Source organism: Uranotaenia lowii, chromosome 3 (genome assembly GCF_029784155.1).
Source record: "Uranotaenia lowii strain MFRU-FL chromosome 3, ASM2978415v1, whole genome shotgun sequence".
NCBI lineage: Eukaryota > Metazoa > Arthropoda > Insecta > Diptera > Culicidae > Uranotaenia > Uranotaenia lowii.
This window is the reverse complement of record NC_073693.1, coordinates 21,625,280-21,652,015: the sequence shown is the minus strand read 5'-3', so window position 1 is coordinate 21,652,015 and position 26,736 is coordinate 21,625,280. Positions and strand designations below refer to the sequence as shown.

The window sequence follows — 26,736 nt, the reverse complement described above, 5'->3', positions numbered from 1 at the left end:
GCAATTCGCCGCTTACCGGAGGATTTTACGAGCCAGCTGTTATCGACACTTGATTTGTTAAGCTTCGTTTAACACTGGACCTTTTTCAACTGCCGAGCTACAAGATTCTTCGCATGATCGAAAACACTTCGATTGTCATCACCACCAACGATTGCTGAGGTCAATACAGCCCATCCCAAACATAGATTAAAAATAAGTAATTTAAATAGTGAATTTGAATTAAACATGAACTACAGATTTTAAATAATAGATTTATGAATGAGGGCTCATAAAATTGTCTCATAAAATTCTGATCTGATTCAGATTCAAAGTTCAATTTTGGAATTCAGATCCAGAATGCAGATTCAAAATTCATGAAAATATTTACCTAGTAAATAAGTTTTACAATCAACATAAATTGTTGAGGAATTCAAAAGATCATGGACTTAAGATTGCTTTTCAATTCAATTTTCAGATCTCAAATTTTTAATTAAAACAATTCGGCTGAAATACACAAATAAAAAGTAGAATTTAAGTTTTGTTTTATGCAAAAACCAAAATTTTGTTTCAAAAAATCACTCACAGGATTTTTATTATGGAATTCATTCTTTATGAAAAATATTTTCTGTTTAAAAAATATGTACCTAATCTTCAGCTTAAAATGTCTGCAACAAATTATATATTTTCTCGGTGTATTATTTAACGTTATTAGCATACTAAGGATTGCGAGAAAATCTAGGCCGTCAGACACCAAAATTTGGCATTTTATATTTTAGAAATCAATAGACAAAATTCTACTAATTTAATATATATATATATATTTTAATTTTGTGGAAAGAGATTGATATATTCATATTATTCATATTATATGACTAGCTGATCCCATACGAACTCCGTTTCGCTTTCATATTGGAATATGTCATGAACAGTTTGTATGAAAGTCAATTGCCAAGCATTTTCTAGAGGAACTTCCGAATTCATCGTTAAGTAATAATTGCAAAAATATTTGACGAATACTATTTCTGTCGTCTGCTAATGAACTTGAAATCAGGAATCAATTGACCATGCCAAAAAACCCCGTGTATAAATTTCGATTCGATCGTTGCATAACAACGCAATTATTTCCAAAAAGTTAAACCCCTTTCAGTGCCTTCTTTTACAATCTTTGATATCTGAAATCGATTGCCCTTCCCTCAAAACTCCCGTGTGTCAATATTGCTAAATACAGAGGAAAATTAATTAATTTGGACGACCCCTTTCGTCGATCCCTGGAAAAATTTTGACATCTGAAATCGATTGCCCGTCGTTGAAAACTATCGGGTGCAAACTTTCATCCCAATCCGATGTATAATAACGACGATATTGCAAAAATAATGAAATGTTAATATGGACGACCCACTTTGCCGGCCCCTTACACTGAATTTAATACCTGAAATCGATTACAGTTCCCCCAATACTATCGTGTACCAATTTTCATCTGAATCCGAAGTATAATAACGTGAATGTCGCAAAAACAGCGAATAGCTATATGTACGACCCCTTTGACTTACATCTGATTTTAATTTGGATAAGTGAAATCAATTGTTTGTCCCTAATAATTCCTAAATGCAAATTTTCATCTCAATCCGATGTATAAAAACGTCAATATCACTAAGGTATTGAAAAACTAAGACGACCCCTTTTGGAAGCCCCTTACACTGAATTTGATATCTTAAATCGATTGAACGTCACTCAAAACTAACGTGTACCAATTTTCATCTAAATCCGATTTATAATAACGTGAATATCGCAAAAACAGCGAACAGTTAATATGGACGACCCCTTAGGCTGACCCCTTACACAAAATTTGACACCTGAAATCAATTGCTCGTCTTTTAAAACATTAATGTGCAAATTTTCAACACAATCCGACGAAAAGTAACGTCAATATCGCAAAAACAATATTTGTCTTGTATGGACGGCCCCCTTCGGAAGGGGTCATCCGAAAATGTTTGAAAAAATAAAATTGCATGTTTGGAATCAGCGCCTCCAAATTGTTAAAAATTCTTTGCACCTCGGAAAATGTTAATTGTATTGTTTTTTTGTAATCTATAGAGCTCTAGACATTTTTTGCCTGGACCATCGGGGCGTGCCTGAAGAGAAGGGGTGATTTCTTAAAATTCATTCGGGGTCCCAACAATAAAAATCTTGTTGGGCAGTCCTCAAAACACTAGCAAGCCTGCAATGATGCCAAATAGACTTTTTAGTCCCAGATCAGTATGAATGTCAAAACTTCAAATGTTCTAAATAGAGAAGCACCTTATATTTTGTTGATGGCAATTCTGTCATATAAATTATATTTAAATACCATCGACCTTGGCGTAGTGGAAAGTCTTTCAAACCGATGGTCAAGAGATCGAATCCCGGTCAGGGTATCCATAGTAGTACTGTGTCTCGGCTGGTGATTTTAACATTCGTTAGATGCTAGCCATCATATCCTAGAAAAATATTTAATCAAAGATTTCGAAACCACATTCTTGAAAAATCTCCAGCATCGTCCATTCTACCCAGCTGGACAAAACCATACACACAAAGCACAAATGTCATCGCTGCGAACTGTTCTAAAATAAAGTCATGTCCAATCCACAACCCCATTCGGCATTTCCTATTCGGCAGTTCGCAGCTTTTATTATTTATTTGTTTTTATCCACAAATGTACGCAAATTCTTTCTTCACCCTTTACTGCTGGCCATTGTTACGTGCGATAACCCTTTTTTTCCTAGCTATCTTCGTTTGATTGCTGCTGTCGTTCGTATTTTCTTTAGAGGTAAAACCTGTGCGTGTAGCAACTATTAAACAAGGAAGGGTCCTTCTTCTTTTTCTAGAGGTCCACGTGAGGAAGATTTCCCGTTTTCTCAAGCGACCTTAACCAACCGGTATCCCGGCTCTAGCCCTGATGGGTTCTTGTCCTACCCTTTTTCTTCGCCTGACGACGACGACGACGTTTGGTTTGCATACGCATCATTTTGCGCAACGGGACGTAGTGTCCTTTTAAATGGACACACAAAAGGAAAGCGCAATAATAAAAGCAGAAGCGCGCTCATCAACACACTGGACCCCTTAATAACAGCAACAACAGCAGCAGCAACAGCAGGGACAATGAATGATGATCGCTAGAGGTACTGTAATAATGAAAGATGAAAAGAAAAATATGCCAACAGCTCTTTGAGCGATGGACGACGAACGAGCGAGAAGCAGTAGCTTCAGAAAACAGTGGTGGAGGAGAAGCAGAAGTGGAATTGTTTGGCGGTGCTAAAAGGAAAATGAATTTATTACATCTTCACTCGAAGAGGCTGTGGATCGGATCACGTGTAGCAACAGTGTGCAACGCACAGTGGTCGCAATATTGCTCAGCTGAAAAATTAAGTTTTTTTCGGTGCTTCTATGTATAGTAATACTTGAAGCTAAGAAACATAATTTAGCCTTATGAAGCTCTCCAATCCATTGAATCGTAATTAATCGAAGTCTGATCTTCTGCCGAAAGAGTGTTTGTTATCCTGGAATTACGCCTATCACAGCATATGTTTGGAACATTACGACTTGAATGGTTCCGACAAAGCCGTTATGCTACACCGACTCAATTGACTTGCCTGGAGTCGAGATCCTACTCCGAGATCATCGCTGGATACCCGCTGAGACATGCAAGGCCTTCTCATCCTGCTGGTCACATAACAGGCGTTACACTGATGAATCACTGATAAACTGATATAACTCTGCACCACATTTCCATCAAACAAAGGTTCGTGTCTTAACTGCTTAGTAAGTGATTAAGACACTGCTTGTGCTGGGGCGCTAGCATTCAAAAATTACTCCACGTGTTCTAATGACACGTAGAAAAATATATAGAAATTTCCTTATCTACCAAGCATTTTTAGCCTGCTTCAATTTTTATGCGTGCAAAAGTATAAGTTGCTATGGTGTTCAATTTTTGTTATGTTTTCCTCCCAGTGAAAAAAGGTCCCGATGGTTGAAATGTACTAGATTCATTAAGCTTTGAAATTTGAGGAACAAAATTTGAAACGTGCCTACATATGAAAATCAATTCTTCATATTTAAAAAAAATCTATTCCAATTAATAGGATTTTAAAATTTAAAAAATAATTTCATAATATAATTGAATTAAGTTTAACAGTTTTTAAGAATTAATTTTAGCAAATGAATAAAAGTTGTAAACACTCAAAGCGAAAATGTTCTTTATCTTATTGAGGAAAAATTGCCGTTTTAAAAGTGCAGTTTAAAGTAGGATCTTCTGGTGAACGATTTAGTCTAGGCATTTTATTAGAGAATATACTGCCGCTCATAGCAAGTCCGTCCCATTTGCGTTTTTGTTGAAGTGAGAAAAATGGCATTGAAAAATCGTTAAAAGTCCAACGCTAATTCGGCACTTGTATGCGTTTTTTATCAAAGTAATCAACAGAATCTGTCACTGCTACGGCCAATGACAGATTTTCGCTTTATAAGGATTATTTTTTTGTTTTGATTCTGTTGAAAATCATTTGCTGGGCCCTTATGGCTGTGGGACCGACTTGCGATGATTTATGCCATATGGGACCGACTTGCGATCATTTGTTCAATGGGACAAAATTTTTTGAAGTTTTTTTCGATGTTCATCAGAACAAAGTACTAATAAAAAAGTTTTCTCTTGAAACTACAGATGAAACTAAAGTGTTTCCAGCAATAAACTGAAAAATGATGAAAACGCAAATGGGACGGACTTGCTATGAGCAGCAGACTTTTAAGATCATCTGGAACTTCTTCAAATTTTCCCTTTGTATAAAATTTTAAAAAGATCATTCACTCTTTTTCAACAAGAATAGAATTGATCCGATACATTGAAACTAAAATTTAAACTAACTGAGCTACATGACTCTTCATAAAAAATATTTTCAAATTGTCAAATAAAAATTGAATGATTTACGAAAAAATCCAAATTTAGCTATTGGTATCATTACATGATCGGGAAACGAAGCTTAGGGAATGATGAGCTAGTTGGCGCCAGGAGCTCCTGGGCGATGAATTTTTTCCTCCTAAGCAGGGAAAGTTATATCAGCTTATCAGTGGATGAATTACGTCCAATTGATCCGCTTAGATACTTTGGGAACATTTTAGTTGGCACGCCATGCGTCCCCACTTTTTGTTTTGGCGTCGCCCCGAAGGTCGTCATTGTTATCTATAGGCATAGGATCATGTAACGTACTTTCTTATCGTCTCGATTACTTTACTAACTTAAGCTGAACTAAGCGTAGCCCGAAGGCGGCAGAGCTTTGTTCTACGTTCGTTAACAGGTAGACGTCAGATTTTCTGTGGACAGGTAACCCCGGTTTGGCTTCCACTTCAACACTTGGACGAAGACGTTCTGTGTTCTCTTGAAGGCTTCTAGTACCATTTGTTTCTGAGGTTTGTACATGCCCATACTTCACCGCAAGCGATTTCCCGGCGATTTCATGGGGCTTTTACCTGTGAGCTCCAAAGACCTACTTGGCGGAACATAGCAGTAATCAATCAAGATCCCATTAACTTTGACTTAGACTGTTGTAGTGAAGTCTCTTTTATAATACCTTTACTCGAAATCTACCTTCCGGCTCGATGATCTTCCATGATTCTAGACTCGACAATCTCTAATTCATTGGGTTCCAGGTCCGACGACCTTCCAGATGGATCCTGATTCGGCAACATCCACCTGGCTCTGATCCGACAACCTTCTTCTGGTCTAAACGCCATTCCTGCGGTTCGAAGACCTTCCATGCCACTAAAAGTCGAACAATGTCCACCGACATATGTCTCGAAGACCTACTATGGAACCGGTCTTTTCTTTATTAGTTGATAACCCCCGGATTGTAAGCCCAAGGCACGGCGCTACTCTGGGTCCATGGGTCCCTACGCCATAAAGTCCATCTGGGGCCACTGACCTCTGTTCCCACCTCGAACTGCTTAACACACTTTGCTTCAGTAGTGGAAGGTCTTTCGCGCTGAAACGCTCCAAGGCAATACTCGTTTCCGATTCCTCTTATCAACAGACGACCTTATTAACACGACTCGGTGTACAAATTCAGACTTCTCCGAACCCTCTAGTGTTGACTTGAGACACAGCTCTACGCAACTACTCAATTTGTGAGTCGGGCCCGAAGCGCTAATCAAGCTGTCGATCGCCCTTATCAGGTCGCACACGCGATTTGGGCGCATCAATTCTCGGTACGGTACGAACCTTGAAACCTCCGGCACAACTCTCGTCCGACAGCTCTTTTGCCTGACACATCTCTAAGTGATGACTTCTAGGTAGTCACCACTTTGTGCAACTACTCATTTAGCGAATCGGTTCTAGGAGGTTCCGAAACGCGAAACGAGTTTTCGGTCGCACTCCTTCCGGTCACATCCGCTGATCAGGGATATGAAACCCGAACGCGTGTCGGACCATCACCACTCACACCCGAGTACTGGTAATCCAAGTGCACCATTTCTACCGCGCAGATTTGGCAGATCTGTCGACGGCCTCTAGTGGGTTCCGTGATAGTTCTCTTAGCCGTACATCTGCAATCGCCGGAACTTACAGACACGTTTTCAACTTGGACCACGAGGAGGTTGAACTACCGGCCTATGGCCTATGGCACCTGTTCGGAACGGGTTTTCGCAGGTTGTCGGGATGGGCACTTGGGGTCTCTTTATCACTCGGATTGCGGGTCGGGCAGATGATCGCACTTTCAACGGGAACCAACACGAGTCGAGTTGGCCAATGGCGACCTGCCATAGTTTGATTTCGACGACCTTTCTTTTACCGTTTCCAGCGCGACACTTTTTTTCGCACCTCGACCACCTTTCAATGGTTACGGAGTTGCGACCTTCCCTGACCTCGCTCCACTGGATTTAACCTGACGATTTTATAGTGGCTTCGGTTCGACGACCTCATAATGAGGATTCCCGTTCCCTCCTTTTCACTACAAAAGTGCTTTTTCATCAGGTTATGAACCCAGCACTGGTGGAAAGAAGAGCACGGTAGTCATCACGAAAGGATCATCGAATCGGTGCTATGGAACGTCGTTGAGATGGATCAAAGGAAGATCATCGAACTGGTGTCTAGATCTGACCAAAATCACTGTGAGGTCGTGAAAGGTGGTTAGACCCGTGTCATAGAAGGCCGTTAGGCCGGAGCCATTACCAGGTCGTTTAGTTGGAATCAGGTGGAGGTCGTTAGACCAGTTGCCATAGAGAATCGTCGGCTCGTAGGTCTTAGCAACCTATGTCGGTAAATGAGTAAAACAAAAATAAAGTTTTTCTGGAATCAGCTTGGAATCTGTTGAAATGTAGAAGTCGTAGCAAGCCGTAGTTATTAATGTAGTCTTATGATGTTTTAATAAATTGTCATTCCGTTCTTAACATTCAACCGATCTAGTCGTTCTACTGAATAGCTCTCTACAACAGGTTATGGGTCTGTCTGCAAGTTTTCTAGAAGGTTGAAATGTCTACATCAAGATCCTCAAATACCGTAGCTGCCGGAGGCGAAGTAGCTGGAACCTCGTATGTGGGATCAAGTCTTCCTGCCATCGAAAGGTTGACCGGAAGAGCAAATTGGTCGCCATGGAAGTTCGCAGCGAAGACATTTCTTCAGCTGGAAGGACTTTGAAAGCCAAGCTGAAAATCATCTTACTGGTGGATCCATCTCTGTATACCCATATCGAAGATGCGGAATCGCCTCGTGAAGCGTGGGACCGTTTGGAGAGATCGTTCGAGGACAAGGATCTAGCTCGACAGGTTGGTCTTCTTTTATTACGAAGACACCTACGCTCCTGTCGTTAGGTATAGTTCATTGCGATATCTCTTTGCCCTAGCCGCGAGGTACAATCTGGAACTCGACCAAATGGACGCCGCGGCCGTGACAGCATTCCTCCAAGAGGACCTCCACGAGGAAATCTACAAGGAGCAGCTGATGGGATTTGTGGCGTAACCATCATACACATATTATTTCACACAACTCTCATATTCCATTCCATACTCACAACACATACCATAGCCAATATTAATGTAAAACACGATATAAATTTATCTCTTTCTACACACAGTTATCAACCTAATTACAAACACATAGATCCAAAATGTGCCATAGACTCAACCTTGTAAATATAGTTTTAGTTGAATTCAGACACCCAAATCAATCGGTCTTGAATTTCTGGTTATCCGAAACCATTCCCCAGAAACCAACTATTTATCCCATAACTGGTGACCCCGAACGCGAAAAACGCGCGGAAAACGATTTTCGTTACAATAAAGGATCGTTTTAGTAAAAAAAAACCCGCAGTAAAACCGCGAACGCGAAACTCCCATCCACATTCTGTGAACCTCACCAAAGACTTTAAAACAAAATGGAGTCCGGTGATCAAAGTGACTCGGTCAAAGCCGAGCTTCCGAGTGAAATTAAAGAGCCGACGGTTATTGCGAAGATCAATTTCCCGGATTTCGATCCGGATGACATTTAGACGTGGTTTATTTGTCTCGAGGCCGCGTTCAGTGTAAACGGAATAAGAAACGACAAGTTCAAGTTTAACGCGGTGATCGTCGCTCTCGGTTCGCGCGCCAAATTTGTGCACACAGTGATTTCCAAGTGCAACGAAGCGAATACTAACGACAGATATGAAACGCTTAAATCTGCCGTGGTTGCACATTTCCGACCCTCCGAAACGCAGCGGTTGACTAGCTTGCTCTCTGGAATGTCCCTAGGGGACCAAAAACCTAGCGTTCTTTTGTCCGAAATGCGACGCTTAGGTGGAGCCGGTTGCACCGATAGCGTTCTTGCTAATTTGTGGTTGCGAGCACTTCCCAACACCGCTCGATCCATAATCGCCGCTATGCCTACCGCTACGTTGGATGACCAGGCAAAGGTTGCTGACAAAATTCTAGAAGCCCCTCGTGAACAAATTTTGTCAGTGCAGTGCAGTGAACCAAAATCGTCATCATCTCTGGAAGTGCAAATCGCCGCTTTGTCACGTCGCCTTGACGAAGCCATTTCTGGAAATTTCCGTGATCGAGAACGACAAAATGGCCGCCCACGTGGTCGTTCGTTCAGTCGTCGTGATTCTACTCCAGCCCGAAGCAAGACTCCTCGTCGATGGATCTGCTGGTTTCATTACCGGCACGGCGCCCAAGCGCAAAAGGGTGAGAAGATCAAAGGTGACAACCACAACGTTAAGTGCATTTTTTTCGATGGGAAGATCGAGGTGTACACTCGAAACAAAGATCAGTAGTGATCCACAACAGCAATCGTCAACCTCCCGAAGAACGTGACCAACACACCAGCAGCTGCCTGAACCCAAACCACAACGCAAACACAAACATCCAGCGAATCCACATCTTCGACACGAAAAACTCCAATCGATTCCTCATCGACACAGGCGCAGACGTCTCCGTCATCCCACCATCTCCAAGAGAACGTCTCTCACCGACACCGTCGCATCAACTCTTCGCAGCAAACGGCACTCGAATACAGACATACGGCACCAAACGTCTTACAGTAGAACTTGGCCTGCGTCGATCATTCGTGTGGGTATTCGTCATCGCAGACGTAAAATCGCCGATCATCGGAGCGGACTTTCTCAAACACTTTGATCTGCTTGTGGATTTGCGAAGAAACAAGCTGATCGATAACACCACACGCCTAGAAGTCCACAACATCACCACGACCAGTGAACCATCCATCACCACGTTCAACATCAACTCTCCATTTGCTGAAATTCTCCACGAATACCGAGACATCACTGTTCTCGATATGAAGCACAAGCCGACTAACACCAGCGTCGTCCATCAAATCTTGACAACTGGTCCACCTGTATTTTGCCGTCCTCGTCGATTGCCGGTGGATAAACTCAAGGAAGCGAAAGCCGAGTTTCAATTCCTTATGGAGCAAGGAATTTGTCGTCCGTCGAAGAGCTGTTGGGCGAGCCCTCTTCACCTCGTCAGAAAGTCGAACGGCAAATGGCGTCCATGCGGAGATTATCGAAATCTCAATGCCGTCACTGTTCCTGATCGATATCCTGTGCCACATATTCAGGATTTCTCCAGCATTCTGTATGGTAAGCGTATTTTTTCATGTATAGACTTGCAACGGGCCTACCATCAGATACCAGTAGCCCCTGAAGACATACCGAAAACAGCCATAACAACTCCTTTTGGCCTTTTTGAATTTTTATACATGACTTTCGGACTGAGAAATGCAGGACAGACTTTACAAAGACACCTACATGCCATCCTAGGTGATCTTGATTACGTTTTTCCTTATATTGACGACCTGTGCATAGCATCCGACACCATAGAACAACACAAACAACACCTCCGTGTAGTATTCGATCGCTTGCGAAAGAATGGTCTTGTCATAAATGCATCCAAATGCCAAATTGGTCAGCCTTCTGTCGAATTTCTCGGTCACGAAATTACGCCCGAGGGAATTAAGCCGAAGTCGAGCAAAGTTCAAGCTATCTTAGACTTTCCTAAACCGACGATCGCCAAGCAACTAAAAAGATTTCTTGGCACCATAAATTTCTACCGACGCTTTATCCCCCGAGCAGCAATCAATCAACAAATTTTGCAAAAGCTTATCCACGGCAATATTCGAAACGATTCCACTGTGCTTGTGTGGGATAAAGATTCGGATGAAGCATTTGAGCGATGTAAGGCCGACCTTGCCAAAGCTACCCTTCTCGCTCACCCTTCTCCTGATGCCAAACTTTCCTTGGACGTCGATGCTTCGAATGAAGCGATTGGCGCAGTTCTACACCAACTCACACCAAATGGTCCTCACCCTCTTGCATTCTTTTCTCGCAAGTTGAGTGAAAGCCAGCAGAAAGCAAGTACCTACGACAGAGAGCTTCTCGCCATGTACGAAGCCATCAAACACTTTCGTGACACACTACAAGCACGCGACTTTTGTGTGTACACGGACCATAAGCCTCTCACCACAGCTTTCAAACAACGTCCAGAGAAAGCTAATCCAACACAACAACGACGGCTTGGTTTTATAAGTGAGTACACCACAGACATAAGGCATGTGTCTGGCGAAGATAACAAAGTCGCCGACATGCTCAGTCGCATCAATACCATCACCTCCGAAGTGATCGACTACGATCGTATGGCTGATCTGCAGAAATCCGACCGTGAGCTTAAAGACTTTCTGACGAACCCTCCGACCAACACATCGATGCAGCTAAAACTTTTGAAGTCTCCCGCATCGACTGCTCCTCTGTACTGTGACGTATCGACCGAGGTAATCCGACCATTCGTGCCCGAAGAACAACGACGACAGGTTATCGCAAAGTTGCATAATATCTCCCATCCAGGTGTCCGTACAACAACCCGCCTTGTAGCCGAGCGATTCGTTTGGCCATCCTATCGTCGTGACTGTAAGCAGTATGTCACTTGCTGTATACCGTGCCAAAAATCAAAAGTACAGCGACACAACAAGGCTCCCATCGTTCGGATCGCTGTTCCTGATACTCGTTTCGCTCACCTACACATGGACCTAGTCGGTCCCTTGCCGCCTTCCGAGGGCAATATGTATTGTCTTACCATCATCGACAAATTCACCCGGTGGCCCGAAATATTTCCTCTACCGAACATGACAGCAATTACCGTGGCCCGAGCGTTTATCAACGGCTGGATCGCACGATTCGGCGTACCAACACATGTTACGACTGATTGTGGTAGGCAGTTCGAATCGGAGTTATTCAACACTCTGACGAAACTGCTTGGTATAACACACTTGCGCACAACACCATATCACCCACAAGCAAATGGCCAGATCGAACGGACACACCGACAGCTGAAGGCAGCGATCATGTGCCATCAACATTCCCGCTGGACCGAAGTTTTGCCGATCGTTCTTCTCGGGATGCGCTCATCCATGAAGGAAGATCTGCAAGCAACGTGTGCTGAACTCACTTACGGAACAACACTTCGATTGCCTGGTGAGTTTTTCCAACAAAGCGAATTCAATAAGCCAACATCCGAATTCGTAACCGACTTCAAAGCCATCATGTCTCAGCTGAGACCAACACCCACCGCCAATCACTCGAAGAATTCTACGTTCATTCAGAAGGATTTGTTTACGTGCAGTCATGTTTTCGTGAAGGTTGGTGCGATCAAACCACCCCTCACACCACCCTACGACGGTCCCTTCCGAGTGATTCGCCGCAAAAAGAAGATCTTCATCATCGAAGTAAATGGTAAGCCGACTGCAGTTTCCATCGATCGTCTTAAGGCCGCTTTCTTACAAGCAGAAGCCGCTAAAGAAGATGATACCAGTACGAGAGAAGCCGAAGAACCACCCATCTACAAAACACGTTCCGGCCGCAACGTGAGGATTCCACAACGATATTGGTAAATCTAAGGGGGGAGTAGTGTGGCGTAACCATCATACACATATTATTTCACACAACTCTCATATTCCATTCCATACTCACAACACATACCATAGCCAATATTAGTGTAAAACACGATATAAATTTATCTCTTTCTACACACAGTTATCAACCTAATTACAAACACATAGATCCAAAATGTGCCATAGACTCAACCTTGTAAATATAGTTTTAGTTGAATTCAGACACCCAAATCAATCGGTCTTGAATTTCTGGTTATCCGAAACCATTCCCCAGAAACCAACTATTTATCCCATCCCTACCGAAGGAACGAAGGTGTGTAAGCTGAATAAAGCTCTGTACGGGCTCAAACAATCAAGCCGGGTGTGGAACCAGAAACTCGACGCAGCGCTGAAAAGGTTTGGCATGGTTTCGAGCCAAAATGGACAAGCTGAACGATCAATTGAGAAGCAATTTTCGCATGAAGGACCTGAGTACCTACTGCGAATCACTGTTTAGGCATCCGCATTCAATGGACGGCGGGTGGAATTACACTGGACCAGGAACCGTACGTGGAGTCGGTGCTCAAGAAGTTCGGCATGGTAAACAGCCCTTGAAAATCCCCATGAACACAAGCGAGAGGTTGTCGAACGAGATGAGCCCCAAAACCGAACAGGAATTGGCAGTCATGAAGGATGTTCCGTACCAAGAAGCAGATGGGTGCCTCATGTATCTGGCACTGAGCACTCGACCAGATATTTTGTTTGCCGTTAACTGTCTGGGCCGGTTTAACAAGAATCCCGGACCCATACGAAAACGCTACTGTGAAATCAACCGAAGCAGTATTTGCATTACTACGTCTTCAGCAGGAGTGTTGAAATGAAGAAGTCGTAGCAAGACATAGTTATTAATGTAGTCTTATGATGTTTTAATAAATTGTCATTCCGTTCTTAACATTCAACCGATCTTGTCGTTCTACTGAATAGCTCTCTACAACAGAATCATATAAATAAGTCTCCTAGTTCATTACGCAGCGGTGTGGTTTTGTCAATTTTTTTATCGTACGACCGTGTTCTTGATTTCGTCATCAGTTTGATGCCTTTTAGCAGGGACGGGATTATGTCATAGTCATGCTCAAAACATAGACACGAATACGTAGATCGAGTTTTCCCATGTACGCATCTCAAATGCGTTCAGTTTCTGATTCAAGACCTTAACTAAGGGTATTCCATTATTGTCACTGTACGGAAGACTTTTTTCCGAAGCTTGCCTCAGTCAGAGGTCAAAAGTTAGAGGAGTCGTTTTATAATACCGTGAAGAAAGTGAAAATAGACAGTCTAACAAACTGCATAGTTTTCGTAGTGGTACGAATTGTGACGTCACTGTTTGTCACAATAACCATTCGGAGTGAAGCACCTTTTAAGTAACAGCCACCTTGCTATTCGCCGTCATTCACAATTTTGAATCACGGAAAGTGATCAAAGTAACCATAGGTCTTCGCAAACGCAAAATCAGAAACAATGAATTGTAAGTTCTACTTAGAGAACAACTTCACCGCGGTTTCAAGTCAGCAGTTCGATTTATTAACGACTTACGACGTAGGGACACCACAGTGAACATCCGGAACACGATCCTGGGTCACGATCTCCCTGAACACGTAAACGAATCGGCTGTTCTATAGTAATGTCTACTACCAGCTGCACCCGCCGTACATACTGGATCATCTGCAACATACCCGACAAGATCGCTCTAAGTGTTTCATAATTCCTCGTCACAATACAACAATGATGAGAAGTACACTAATTTATGGAACATCTTATTGATGCCACATCCCACTTCCCACATTATGATTATTTGATCCTAACCATTGATATTTTGGACAGTCATTATAACGTAAAATTGTCAACTCTAACGATTTTGAATGTTAAAGTTTGCACAGTAGAGTCTGACACATGTTGATGTGGTCCAATCTAAAAAAAAGACGAAACGGAGTTCGTTCATGTGCGATTCAAACACCAATCCAAAATTTTCTAATGGACTTTCTAGCAAAATTTTTCGAAAGCCACATTTCTAGGTGCAGCTACGGTTGATTAACATTTAAATAAACGGAAAGAAGAAAAAACAGTCAAATTCTATCAATCCTTGCAGGAGTTGTTTGATTCCCATGTTTTCCCAAAAAGCGGCTGACATCTACAATTGTAGACAGCTCGCATTGTCACCGAACCAAAGACCGACGACCAATGACTGTCTCCCACTGTGCAAGCAAACCCCAGTAAACGAAACGCGAGATACCGCGGCAGGGAGTCGCGAGTCCTGCCTGACACGCAAAAAGGACTCTCTTCTTAAAGAGTTGAAGGAAGCTGGCGGAAAGGCAACAATGAAAAGATCGAATAACCTTACACACTGGGAAAGGATTCCCTGTGGCACCAAATGGAATATCTGTAAGTGAGAAATGCGCGGCAGTATTCCCGTTTTGCGGCTCCTCTTGTCCTGTCCGTCGGCGCGGCTTCTTCTTTTGGTATAGAGTAAGAAGCAGCAAAACGGGAATGTCGCTCGTTTAGCTGCTGGCTGGCGACCGGCGGCGATCAAAGCTCACTTTAATGATATATGACAGTGTGTAAATAGGGTAAATCAGATTGCGGTTTGGGGACTCGAGTTGGCTCGAGAGATTAGTACTGCGCTAACATCGGCCGCGAGCGGAGCTACAGAACACCCAGGCATCGAATCGCCCATCGGAAGAAGTGCACGGCTCAGTGTGGATATAACCTAGATAGGAGAATCGCTGCTTGGAAGTTGACCCCAAAACTGAATTCAATCGAATCATCCGTCGGGCCGTCGGAAAACTTTTTTTGATAACTTTCTGTTCCAGGGGAAAAATGCTGCTGGACAGTCGAACGTTTTTCCCGCTTCCGCCGGCTCTACCGATGAGTTCGTCGTTCAATTCCTTGCTAGCATACTACAACCGTTCTTCTATGTTTTCTTTCAGGATCAATAACCGACACCATCATCATCCACGTGTTCAGCAGGGCGGCGGCGGAAGTGGTCCGGACCATCATCACCACTCGCCCATGCCCATCCCGCCACACATGTCACTTCAGCAGCAGAACTCACGAAAACCCCCGGCACAGCATTACGGTGGCAACAATGGAATGGTTTCCGGCGGTGGCGGTGCTCCGATGATGTCCTCCAAACATCACCAGCACCATCACCATCAGACATCCGGCGGCGGTGGCGGCGGTCATCACAACACATCGAAGTCTGCGTCACTATCGTACAGCAACAACCAGAGCCAGCAGCATAGTAGTCATCACAGCAGCAACCATCACCACCATGGCCATCAACAACACCATCACCACAACTCGGCCGGGGTCCCGGTAGTGTCCGCGGCCGGACCCGGGGGCGCCAAAACGCGCATGATTCCGTCGCACGATCGTAAGTAAACTTTTTTTTTTTTTTGTTGGAAGTGAAAAAGATCTGCCGTCAATGGGTCAAGCATAATAATTTGAGTGAATTAGATCATAAAACTGGTGAATTGAAACCCGAAAAACAGAAACGCTTTATCATTTTTACTAAGGATGATATATGCCAAGTCATCTATCGGATTGATTTCAAGTATTAAAAGTTCTGTGCAGTGAAATTCAGATTATAAGTGTTTTAGAAAGCAAACTTAAGATTTGTTAACAGGTCTAATTAACCTCGGTTGAAAATGATATCCGAAGAATTACTATAAAAACTTAAAAACGATTAAAAGCTATTGAAATGAATGACTTAAGCTGGCAGAAAACTAAATGCGGCAGTGTAAAATTTGGCAGTTGGATGAGGAAAGTGAAAAGTGGACATGTTCCATGTTGTGACGGATTTGACGAGAACGGTCCGAAAAGTTTTGCTCTTAGTTTTCTCTAAAACTGTACTGTACTTGCTCTTGACACTTCAATCCTGTAGACGGGCAAGGCGCATTCCAATTGCGGTTTCCACAACCGTTTTTCTTTCCTTTGATCAGTTCCAACATTTTTAATCACTCGTCCTGCCGTCGGCAACAGGATGGCCTTTATGTAACTGTTGCAGCACTCGATTTTGGTTTCCGGTCGGGATGGTCAGTCGTTCTCCATATATCACACAACCAGCGACTACAGAGAGACCTTAACGTCGCTGTTAAAGTTTTCCATCGGATAAACTTGATTGTTTCGGGGGCCATCCGGACTGGATGAACAGAATGCCTTGTTGAAGAGAGTTGTCTTTTTCCCGTTTCAGATTGGATGACCTTAAACGAAAGTGGGAAATTCGAAAGCGATTGATGGACAACAGTTCTTACCATGTGGTCGAGCTCAAGACTTGCAATAACATATTCCTCTTCTGGCCGGACGTGTCGATTAATAAGCCGTGAAAATATGTCGGCGTGGCCGAAGCAATCTGTTGACACATAGCGTATTTCAAAATCGAAGAGTAATAAAGTCAAGGCCCATCTTTGTAGCCGGTTGGCTGTGTAGACGGGAATGCCTTGCTTGGATCCGGAGATGGAAAGGAGCGGCTTATGATCGGTTTCCAGGATGAAGCGACGACCGTAAATCATCCGGTGGAACCGTGTGACCGCGGCCCTCCTTTTCAATTTTGCTATAATTGCTTTCGGCCGGGGTGAGGCCACGAGAAGTATGACAAATTGCCTTAACGTTGCCGTCAGGGAAGCGATGAGCGATGCGGGCGCCAATGCCAACATTGGAGGCGTCGGCGGACACAATGATGTCTAGCTTCGAATTGAAATGTGTCAGAAGCAACGGTGACTGCAGAACTTCCCGAAATTTATCGAAGGAGGTTTGGCAAGCTTTGGACCACCTGGACTTGACCCCAGTTTTGAGCAGCATTATAGGCCTGCTAGCATTGTCTCAACCAGCTGCTGAAAGGCACCAGGGGCGGACCGGATGCCTGGCGAGAGCCTTGTGTAACGGAATTAGCCCTTGTGCGTGTTGATGGTGAGTAGCTTCTGGCTTGCCTCGTCCACCGGAACCTGCAGGTAAGCGTCGGATAAGTCGATGTGGCTGAAAATCCGACAGCCAACCATTCTCGCAAAGATGTCGCCCGGAAGAAGCAATAGGTAGTGATTCGGTTCGAGAACGCTGATTCGCACGGTTCCAGTCGGCTTCCGCACGGCGACAATTGGTGCTGCCCAATCGGAAAAATCGACCTGCTTGATGATTCCCAATTTTTCGAGCCGATGGAGTTCCTCTTCGACAACACTCTCCATAATATAAGCGATCGGGCATTACGGTCGGAATACCGGCTTTGGATCACACTTGAGCACTAGATGGACTGGAGATTTGTTGCACAGGCCCATCTTGTCCGTGAAAACGTTGGGGAACCGTGTTCGCAGGGTAACCAAGCTCTGGGATGGCTAAACGTCGACCTTGTTGCAGAGAGTGCTGATCGGATTGTTCCACAATCCAAACAAGTCAAGCCAGTCGATGCCGAAAATATCGAGGTTGACGTTAGACGGAGCGATGTAACACCGACCGCCCTTGGTGGTTCCACTGTTTTGCCACTGCAATCTGCTTGCTGGATCTTCGGACGGCCCATTTCCAGGATCGGTGGGAGAATCTCAGTGTCAACGGTTGATTTCAAGCCACACACACAAATGAGACACCTGAATTGTTCTTCTTGTAATTCGATTAGCTTGAAATCAACACAAGCTTTATTCACACGGCAGGAATATGCCAAATAATCTTCACTCTCCTCTTTTGAAGTCTGCAGGCAATTGTAGCGCCTCCGGAACGAAGAGATAGACGAGATAGACGCTCCAAACAAAGATTTCAACTTTTCCACCGTCTCCGCGAATGAAAAGTCCCGAGCGAGCTTCGGTAGTATGAAACTGCTATACCGCTCATGGTCGGGGGGACTCAACTTCCTCAGAAGGAGTCGTACTTTTTCGATCAAAAAGATCGATGTATCGCGAAAACCAAGCATCGAAAGTATGTCCGCCTTCCTTGTCGTATATGAACTCGGCCATATTACTGGAAAGGGAATCCAACACGACTTCGTCACGTGACAGACTTTAGATTGTCTGCTGAGTTGAGACCAATTGTTCCGACATTTTCGTCATGAGACTTTGCTGGTGGGACAAAATCTGCATAATGGTCTCGGTCATGCTCTGCGGCTACTGGTTGCCCACCGAACCTGGTAGCGTGGCGTAGGAGTTGTCATGACGCGACGATTTAGAGGTTACCGACTTCGCGACTCTTTTTAAACGACGGACTAGACACGATTTAGCACGGATTCGAAAAAATACTCGTCGCCACTGTTGCGATATCTTTGCGTGGGCGTAGTAAAACACTATTATACAGTTTAAAATTATTGGTGTATATTAAAACTCTACAATAACGTGTTAACTACTTGTGATCGCAATATAATAGTGTAAAGATGGAATGACATTTATGTTGAGCTTCCGCCCATCATCGTTGGAGCCGTGACGTCTATCAGGCTGACGGCTGTCAGCGGATGAGTTGGTTGATGACGATGATGACGGGGGGTCCCAACTTAAACAATTTTTTTTTCAGTGTATTGATTTTATTGATGATTCAAACCAAGAAACAGTCCGGAAGTGTTCTAAAAAGCTTATTCTTACAGTTTATAAAGAAATACAAGTAAAAAAGTAATTATTGGTAATATTTTCAGACTTTTGACTCGACGCGTTTCATTAGGTTTTGTACAGCTGATTGATCCCACTTCTTGGCCGTAGCATTCCAATTTTTCTTGAAAACCGCCATGGTCCTGTAGGCCTTACCATCCTTCTTGAAAACTCTCTTGAGAATAGCCCAATACCGTTCTATGGGGCGAAGCTGGGGGCAGTTTAGTGGGTTAATATCTTTCGAAACGAAATCTACATCGTTATCTTCAAACCATCTTAGAGTGGATGGCCAGAACAACGGTGGAGTCGTATGTTTCTTATAGAGTGGCAGCAACCTTTTCAGCAAACACTCCTTTTGGTAGATATCGGCATTTATTGTTCCTTTTGTAAAGAAACTTGCCGACTTCAATCCGCAGGAGCAGATTGCCTGCCACACAAGCACTTTCTGGCCAAAATTTTCCAACTCAATCGACTTCTCGTGGTCACTCACATCCTCCCCAATAGCTGCAGTGTAGAATTGTGGTCCCAGGAGAGTACTGGGATCCTCTTTTACATAAGTTTCATCCTCCATGAGAATGCACGCATCTGGCTTCTGCAAAATCCGATGATACAGCTTCCGGGCTCTGGTTTTGGCTCGTGATTTTTGTTCAGCCGTTTGTTTGGACACTTTCTGCTTCTTGTATGTCTTCAGGTTGTTCCGCTGTACCATTCCGATCGATGTCCCAGCTTTTTTCGCCAAATATGTATGGACATCGATCGATTCCGGTTGATGAGGTTGATTACCTTACGGTCCAGATTTGGATCAGATGGTCCTGGTTTTCTGCCTCTTCCTGGCAAATCATCGAACGTATAGTGTTCCCCGAACTTGCTGATGAAGGATTTTACTCTCGCCGGATGAAGGCCAAAACGTTTCGCCACTTCATTCATCGAGATGCCCTTCTCTCGCATCCAAGTGTCCAACACACGAATTTTAACTTCCTTTTTTAATTCGCGACTTTTTGGGACAAATGAATGTTTCAAACGTAAACAAAGCGCTGGTTCACTCTTGACAGATCCAGATGCTACATACAGGTTTGCACATACTCTCCTTCAACGACTCTTAGGCCTCTCCCGTGGTGATTTAAAGTCTGCATTTGTGCCCGTCGTGTGCAGGTCGATAGCAGCTTATTCTAAACTCGCGCCTGACACAGCACACGCTCGGGAGTTTCCCAATAAGAGAATAGTTTATCCTCTATTTTGTGATAACCTGAACATTTCTTTTACTACCAAGATCTGCAATGTTTGGTATCTATCTGAACTCAATTCCTTATTCAACTGAGTCATGCTATCGTTCATAGTATAGTGTTTTCCTATAGGAACGATGATCAATATTGCGAAATTGACATGGGGAAGGATCTTATGGGGGTACATACAATTTTCAAGACCAACAAGGAAGACTTCTTGAAGATTGTTATCAGGGTTTCACCATCTTGAAGCATCGATTAGGTTTTATAGTGCCCCGTTATGGTAGATTGTCAAGCCTTTACAATTGTTAGCATTTTAGCGCGTAGATTAGGGCGTTGGACGAAGCTAAGCGATTAATTCTATTTTCTTTTTTCCAGCAAAAATGACTCACAATCACAACACCGCAACACCGACCAACAACACTTCGAACGCGATCGTGGTCCACCAAACGGACCCTGTCCAGCAACTATCGGGAGGAAGTGCCTCCTCCACGGTCTCTACCACAGCACCAGGAACTGTTACCGGAAGCGCCAACAGCAGCAGCAGCCTCAGTAACACCAGTGGATCTTCTGGTACCGGAATTCCTACCAGTGGTAGCGGCGGCGGAGGAGGTCCCCCACTAGCAACGATATCCACCGGAGGTGCACCTCCCGATAGTAGCGGTTTGAAAGAATCAAACTCACAGATGCAACAACAGACCTGCTCCCAGTTGTTGTCCTCTGTGCCGGATACCTTGGCAAACACTAAAGAGAAAACACCAATGTGTTTAGTTAATGAATTAGCACGCTACAATAAGATACAGCACCAGTACCGATTGACCGGGGAATCGGGCCCGGCGCATAAGAAACGATTCACCGTCACGCTCAAACTGGGCGATGAGGAATATACGGCAGAGGGACCGAGCATCAAGAAAGCTCAGCACAGCGCGGCTCACAACGCTATCGGTGCCACCAAATATAAGCATCCCCCAGCGAAAACTAACCGTACTAAAACCGGTGGCAAAACCAGTGCCAGCCATATTACACCAACAGTCGAGCTGAATGCTTTAGCAATGAAACGTGGCGAACCTACCGTATATGAAACCGAACAAGTTATTCCTGCAGTACCAACGAAATTTCATGGTAACAATCAGTCTCCCGGACCTTCGGGAGCTCCTCCGCAGCCTGTGCCCGGTGCCAACTTTTTCTCAGCTCCTCCACCAGGTCCTCATTACTCCGGCGGTTATCACCGTGGAAATGGTATGTATAATCCTTCTGCCCCTGGCATTCGCTACGGAGTTCCTCCACCGAACTCGTACAACAGACGCAACCCGATCGGTGGCAAACCAGATTTCCACTCCCGCAATCATTACTGGAACCATCCGGTGGCCCCCGTTGATAAGATACCTGTAATCCCCGAAGTGTATAAAGTTACACTGCATGTGGGAGAACGCACGTTCTTAGGTGAAGGTCCAACACTTCAGGCAGCTAGACATGACGCTGCGGCACGCGCATTGGAGGTTTTGAAACCCCTCACTCCCGATAATAATGCATCGGAACGATTGGATGTCTCGATAAATAGCGACGATCCTGATTCGGATCTGAAGTCTCCTATTTCGTTGGTTCACGAAATGGCACTCAAACGGAAGTTGACAGTGCAGTTCGAAGTGCACGGCGAGAAAGGTCCACCGCATATGAAGGTCTTCACCACACTGTGTAAGGTGGGAAGTATTGTGACCGAGGGTGAAGGAAACGGGAAAAAACTGTCCAAGAAGCGAGCCGCCGAAAAAATGTTGGACGAACTGAAAAAACTTCCACCAGCTTCCCCGGAGAAGAACACTAGGGCTTTGTTGAAACAGAAACGTAAGGCACCGCTACCGAAGAAGAAAACTCGAAATTTGATTAAGGAAAACTCCGACAGCGATCCGCTGGATATGGTCAACCCGATCAGTCGGTTGATGCAAATCCAACAGGCTCGCAAAGAGAAGGAACCCGAATACACACTGGTCGAAGAGCGAGGTGTTGCTAGGCGTCGCGAGTTTATCATGGAGGTTTTGGCTAGCGGCAAATCGGCCAACGGGATCGGTCCAACTAAAAAGATTGCCAAAAAGGAAGCAGCCGAAAATCTGCTGGTCCTTCTAGGCTACGCCCGGTCCACTCCCAGTGTCGGTTCGTCCAACAAGGAAAATGTGTCGGGCAGTGCAAATGAAGTTCCGGAAAAACCACCCCATCGAAGGGGTGGAGGATTCCGCGAGGACCGTCACAATCAACAGGGTGGTGGATCCGCTGGACGGCAGATTGCTCCGGGGGTACTGCAGATCAATTCCGGTTGGTGCTTGTTTATGAGCGTTGAAAGTATCCATTAAAGCTAACGATTTTCTGTTTCTTCCCACACAACAGGTGCTTCGAACAAACCCGGTCATACGTCAAATAAAGACCAGGTAGATAGTCCAATTGAAGTTAGCAGCGTTCCACCGAGTTCTACTCCGGCGAAAGCTCCATTGGCCAATTCTACAGCAGGAAATGTAAACACTTCCCCTACGGCGAATGCACCGGCATCGACAACAACAACTGCTACCAGCAGCTCTAATCCGGATGTCGGCAGAATGAAGGAGCAGCTCATGTACCTGGCGCAGCTGTTGAAGTTTGAGGTGAATATCACTGTTGTTTATCAAATCTAAAGAGGGAAAGACCCATCACAAAACAAGAAGAAACTATTGAGGTTTGGCATTTTCGAAGAATTTATTATTATTTTTACGGAATCCATAAAAAAAAACAAAACATACATTGAAAAAACAATATGAAAAAAGGAAAAAATAATAACAAATTAAAAAATAGTTAAAAATAAAAACAAAAAAAAACAAAGAAACAAAAAAAAATTAAAAAAATTTAAAAAAAAATTAAATGAAAAAAAAAGTTATCAAGAAAATCTGAAAAACCTAAAATTAAAAAATAGTTAAAAATAAAAACAAAGAAACAAAAAAAAAAATTAAAAAAATTTAAAAAAAAATTAAATGAAAAAAAAAGTTATCAAGAAAATCTGAAAAACCTAAAATACTCAAAAGACTTAAAAGACTCAATAGACCTGATAGCCCTGAGTGGCTTAGAAGACCTTATAGACTTGAAAGACTTCAAAGATTGAAAGGACTTAATAACCTTGATAGACTTGAAATACTTAAAAAGGTTAACAAAACTCGTCTAGAAGAAAAACTATAGATGTGAAGCATAATAAAGGTTTATTGTAATTTCACGTACCAAACACCTATTCAACCAGTGAATAACACTCTTTTCATCATTCTTCAGGTAATGTTCTCGGACTTCCCGAAAGGCAACCACGGCCAGTACCTGACCCTGGTCACCCTTTCGACGGAACCGCCCCAACTGTGCCACGGCAGCGGGGCCAGTTTGGAAGAATCACAGGACGAAGCTTCCCGCGGCGCACTGGAAATTCTCAGCAAAATCGGTCTGGACAATGTTAAGCCAAAAGGAACCACAACGACGACGACGACTTCGACAGCAGCAGCAGCAAGTCCGGCAGACGAAAGTAAGTCCCCCAAACCCGCCCTTAGCAATGGGCTAAAAAAGTAAAATCTTTTTACAACCCTTGATGAACGTTTGCGCAACTAGAAAGATAAACTTTTTTCACTCAATTCAACTCAAATCAAAAGCACGAGTTTCTCCGAAGACGATGATCATGATTGAGAAAACAAGGGGAAACTACTGGAAATGCATTTACCACACATACTTCTGTATATCTTCTCAGAAATTTGGAGCTTTTGTCAAAAAGTTTGAAGTCTAGAAGCGTTGGGATTCGGTCTCATCATTGTGGGGACGTCTGTCAGTTTCAGTTTGTGGAAACCTTTTGGGGGGCGAAGCGCTAATATATTAACTAAACATATTGAAACAACGCACGTGGAACAAACGTTTCCGTTTGTTGTTGAAAAATCTTCTCGCGAGACAAATCCGGTGGTGTGGGCTTGTTGGAGTTGATTTTCAATTCAAAACGGAATAAAAAGAAGAAGAAACAAGGAAACGAACCCGTAACTGGCGGGTAAATCTTAAAAGAAATTGATTACCATTTACCTAACGGAGAAAGGCGCGGAAAACTCAAAACGCGGGATGAGTTTTTTGGGGTAGGAATTGTCCGTGCAGAAACAAAAAAATTGAAGGTTCTTAATCATATGGAATCAATCGACGCGATTGTGAGGAAAGAGTGAGTATTGTCGATTTTAAGGACTACTCAAGAAGCAAATCAAGCTGGCATCGTATGGCTAGGAAAACCGTAACAACACGCAAAAAAAATAACGATGGGTGACACGTTCTGTAGAACTCACGGTTTAATCAGCCTCATTGCGGGCTGTCGGTAGGAAAAAATGTCAAGGGCATAAGTCTCTTTCGATGACATTTCAGCCGGCAGCCGGATGAGGAAACATCTTTCTTAATAAGCTTTTGTTTTTAATCGTAGTGTATTGTGTATTGTTTAAAAACCTTCATAAAATATTATACCAAAATGGAAAGCAAACGGATACGAGTTCATCCAGTATTCGGTATGTACAATAAACTCTCGATACTGTTCAACGAAACAGAAAAAAGAACGCTTGCAGTCGTCATCTTCTTGATGAAGGTGTAAGCGTGCATAGTAAGTCTATGTAGCAGAATCTCTGCAATTGAATCAGCACTCAGAGACGTAACAGAAGTCGAGATTTTACTGTATTTCCTATTTGTAACAAGCGCATAGCCCGGTTAGTTTTCTGAATTACTGTTTTTCGAAGACAGTAGGAAGATAACTATTGAAGACCATTCAGAATGGAGGTCTTTCAAAAAACCGGAAGTGTCGCTCATTTTACTATAATAATCACCAGTTAATCTAAGTGTGTTTCTACTAGTAGTACATCGATATATCTGTAAGAAATAATGTATTTTTTCAGTACTATAATTCCCATCCTTTTTGTCAAATTACACAATTTCACACAACCGTGACAGTTGCCACAAACAGTTTTAAAACCAAACAATCACCCCCTAGATCCACGCAAAATTTCTTACGCAAACACGCATACAATTTCTTTCTTATTTCTCCCGTTGTTCTTTTCGTTTCAACACGCACTCTTACCGTTAAATGAAGCAATAGCACACACAGCCACACAATAGCAAGCAAGATAGCAAACCATTCTTCATCATATTCGAAAAAATGAAACATCAGTCGGAAGCTCTATTTGATTGGATTAGTAGAACCAAGTCACTTGGAACAATTATTTAGAAGAAAAAAAGAAATTGTTCAAGGAAACATCTTCTAAATTTAAAGCACTAAAATGAAGCAATAGTTTTTTCTATTGTTTTGAAAAGTTATTTTCACTAGATATAACAGAAACGTAATCTACCGATGAAAAAGACCAAATTTCTTAAACAAGTCATGGGAAAGAAAAAAGAAAAGCAATGAGTTCTACGCCAACATTTGAGAGCTTCCATTGAGTGAACATTTTCAGTATGACCAAAAATAATCTACATTCAAAATGCAAATTAAATAAACAAAAAATACATTTTTTCCTGGATATGAAAAAAGTTTAAAAGCGAAACATAATCAGTACTAAATAGCGACTCCAAAAATAAAAACGGAACCATTGCAACGTGGTACAGAAGATAAAGATCAAACGAACAAAAAACTAAAACCAACCAGCAGAAACACATTTCATTTCTAAGCATCTTCTGATGAACGAACGAAAAAAAATAACTGGAAACGTAAATCCTTATTAGGCACATGGTAATTGATGATGAAAATGGATGCAACACACAGAAAATGTAGAAAAAATTTATCAAAAAAAAAAAAAACAAGGAAACTGAAGAGGAAAAAAACTTTTTGCTGCACCTCCTCGTCGTACCTATTGAACAAGAAACAAAAAAATGTTTGGAAACCAACTTAAAGAAATTTTTCAAAGTTTGCAATTTCACCACACGCTCTCGGAACAAACGAAGAAAAGCAAAAACTAGACCTACTCAAACTCAACTAGGTACTATGTTGTTGTTTGGAAGCCTAGTTCCCTAGCAGAGGCCGCGAAATTCCCTATTATAAAAACCATTCGATGATGTATCCTGATGAATCTACTATAAAGACGCGATTGTTGCTGATTTCGATTCGAAGAGATGCGAGCGAAAACGAAACGTATTTATTACCACCAAAATTGTTGCTAGATACTTAATTTATTGTTGAAAAGAGTTGAAACCCTACCTACCTACCTTTGATCGGAACCGCAAAAATTGTCGAATGATTTTTATACCGGCTGCGCTGTCATCTATGTATCAGAAAAAAAAGGCTTGATCAAAAGTCAAAAACATCCTTTGCTTTCGTCTTTCTGTATTCTTCCCGTCTAAACACGAACCAACTTTTTCACAAGAAGAAAATGGATTGTTCTGAACAAACGGTAGCATATAATGATGATCGAGCTAGAGCAATTATTAAGAGTGAAGAGGTGTGTGAAACTTAACTATTTCTCTGAGTTAACAAATATATGGAACATTATGTCTGAAAAGAGCGCCCCTACTGCTGCTATTTGGTGCTAAAACAGCC

General features: G+C 43.0%; 1 protein-coding gene across 1 annotated transcript in view; it reads left to right on the top strand.

The window, feature by feature from the left end:
- Positions 1-26,700, top strand: part of LOC129757786 (double-stranded RNA-binding protein Staufen homolog 2-like) — a 69,516-nt gene extending 42,816 nt beyond the window's left edge. Inside the window, exons 3-6 of the mRNA XM_055755091.1 lie at positions 15,343-15,788; positions 20,574-22,502; positions 22,575-22,825; positions 23,478-26,700. Coding sequence (XP_055611066.1) covers positions 15,343-15,788; positions 20,574-22,502; positions 22,575-22,825; positions 23,478-23,762 — 2,911 coding nt within the window. The 3' untranslated portion in view covers positions 23,763-26,700. The remainder of the gene's footprint in view (positions 1-15,342; positions 15,789-20,573; positions 22,503-22,574; positions 22,826-23,477) is intronic.
- Positions 26,701-26,736: the final 36 nt, after the last annotated feature.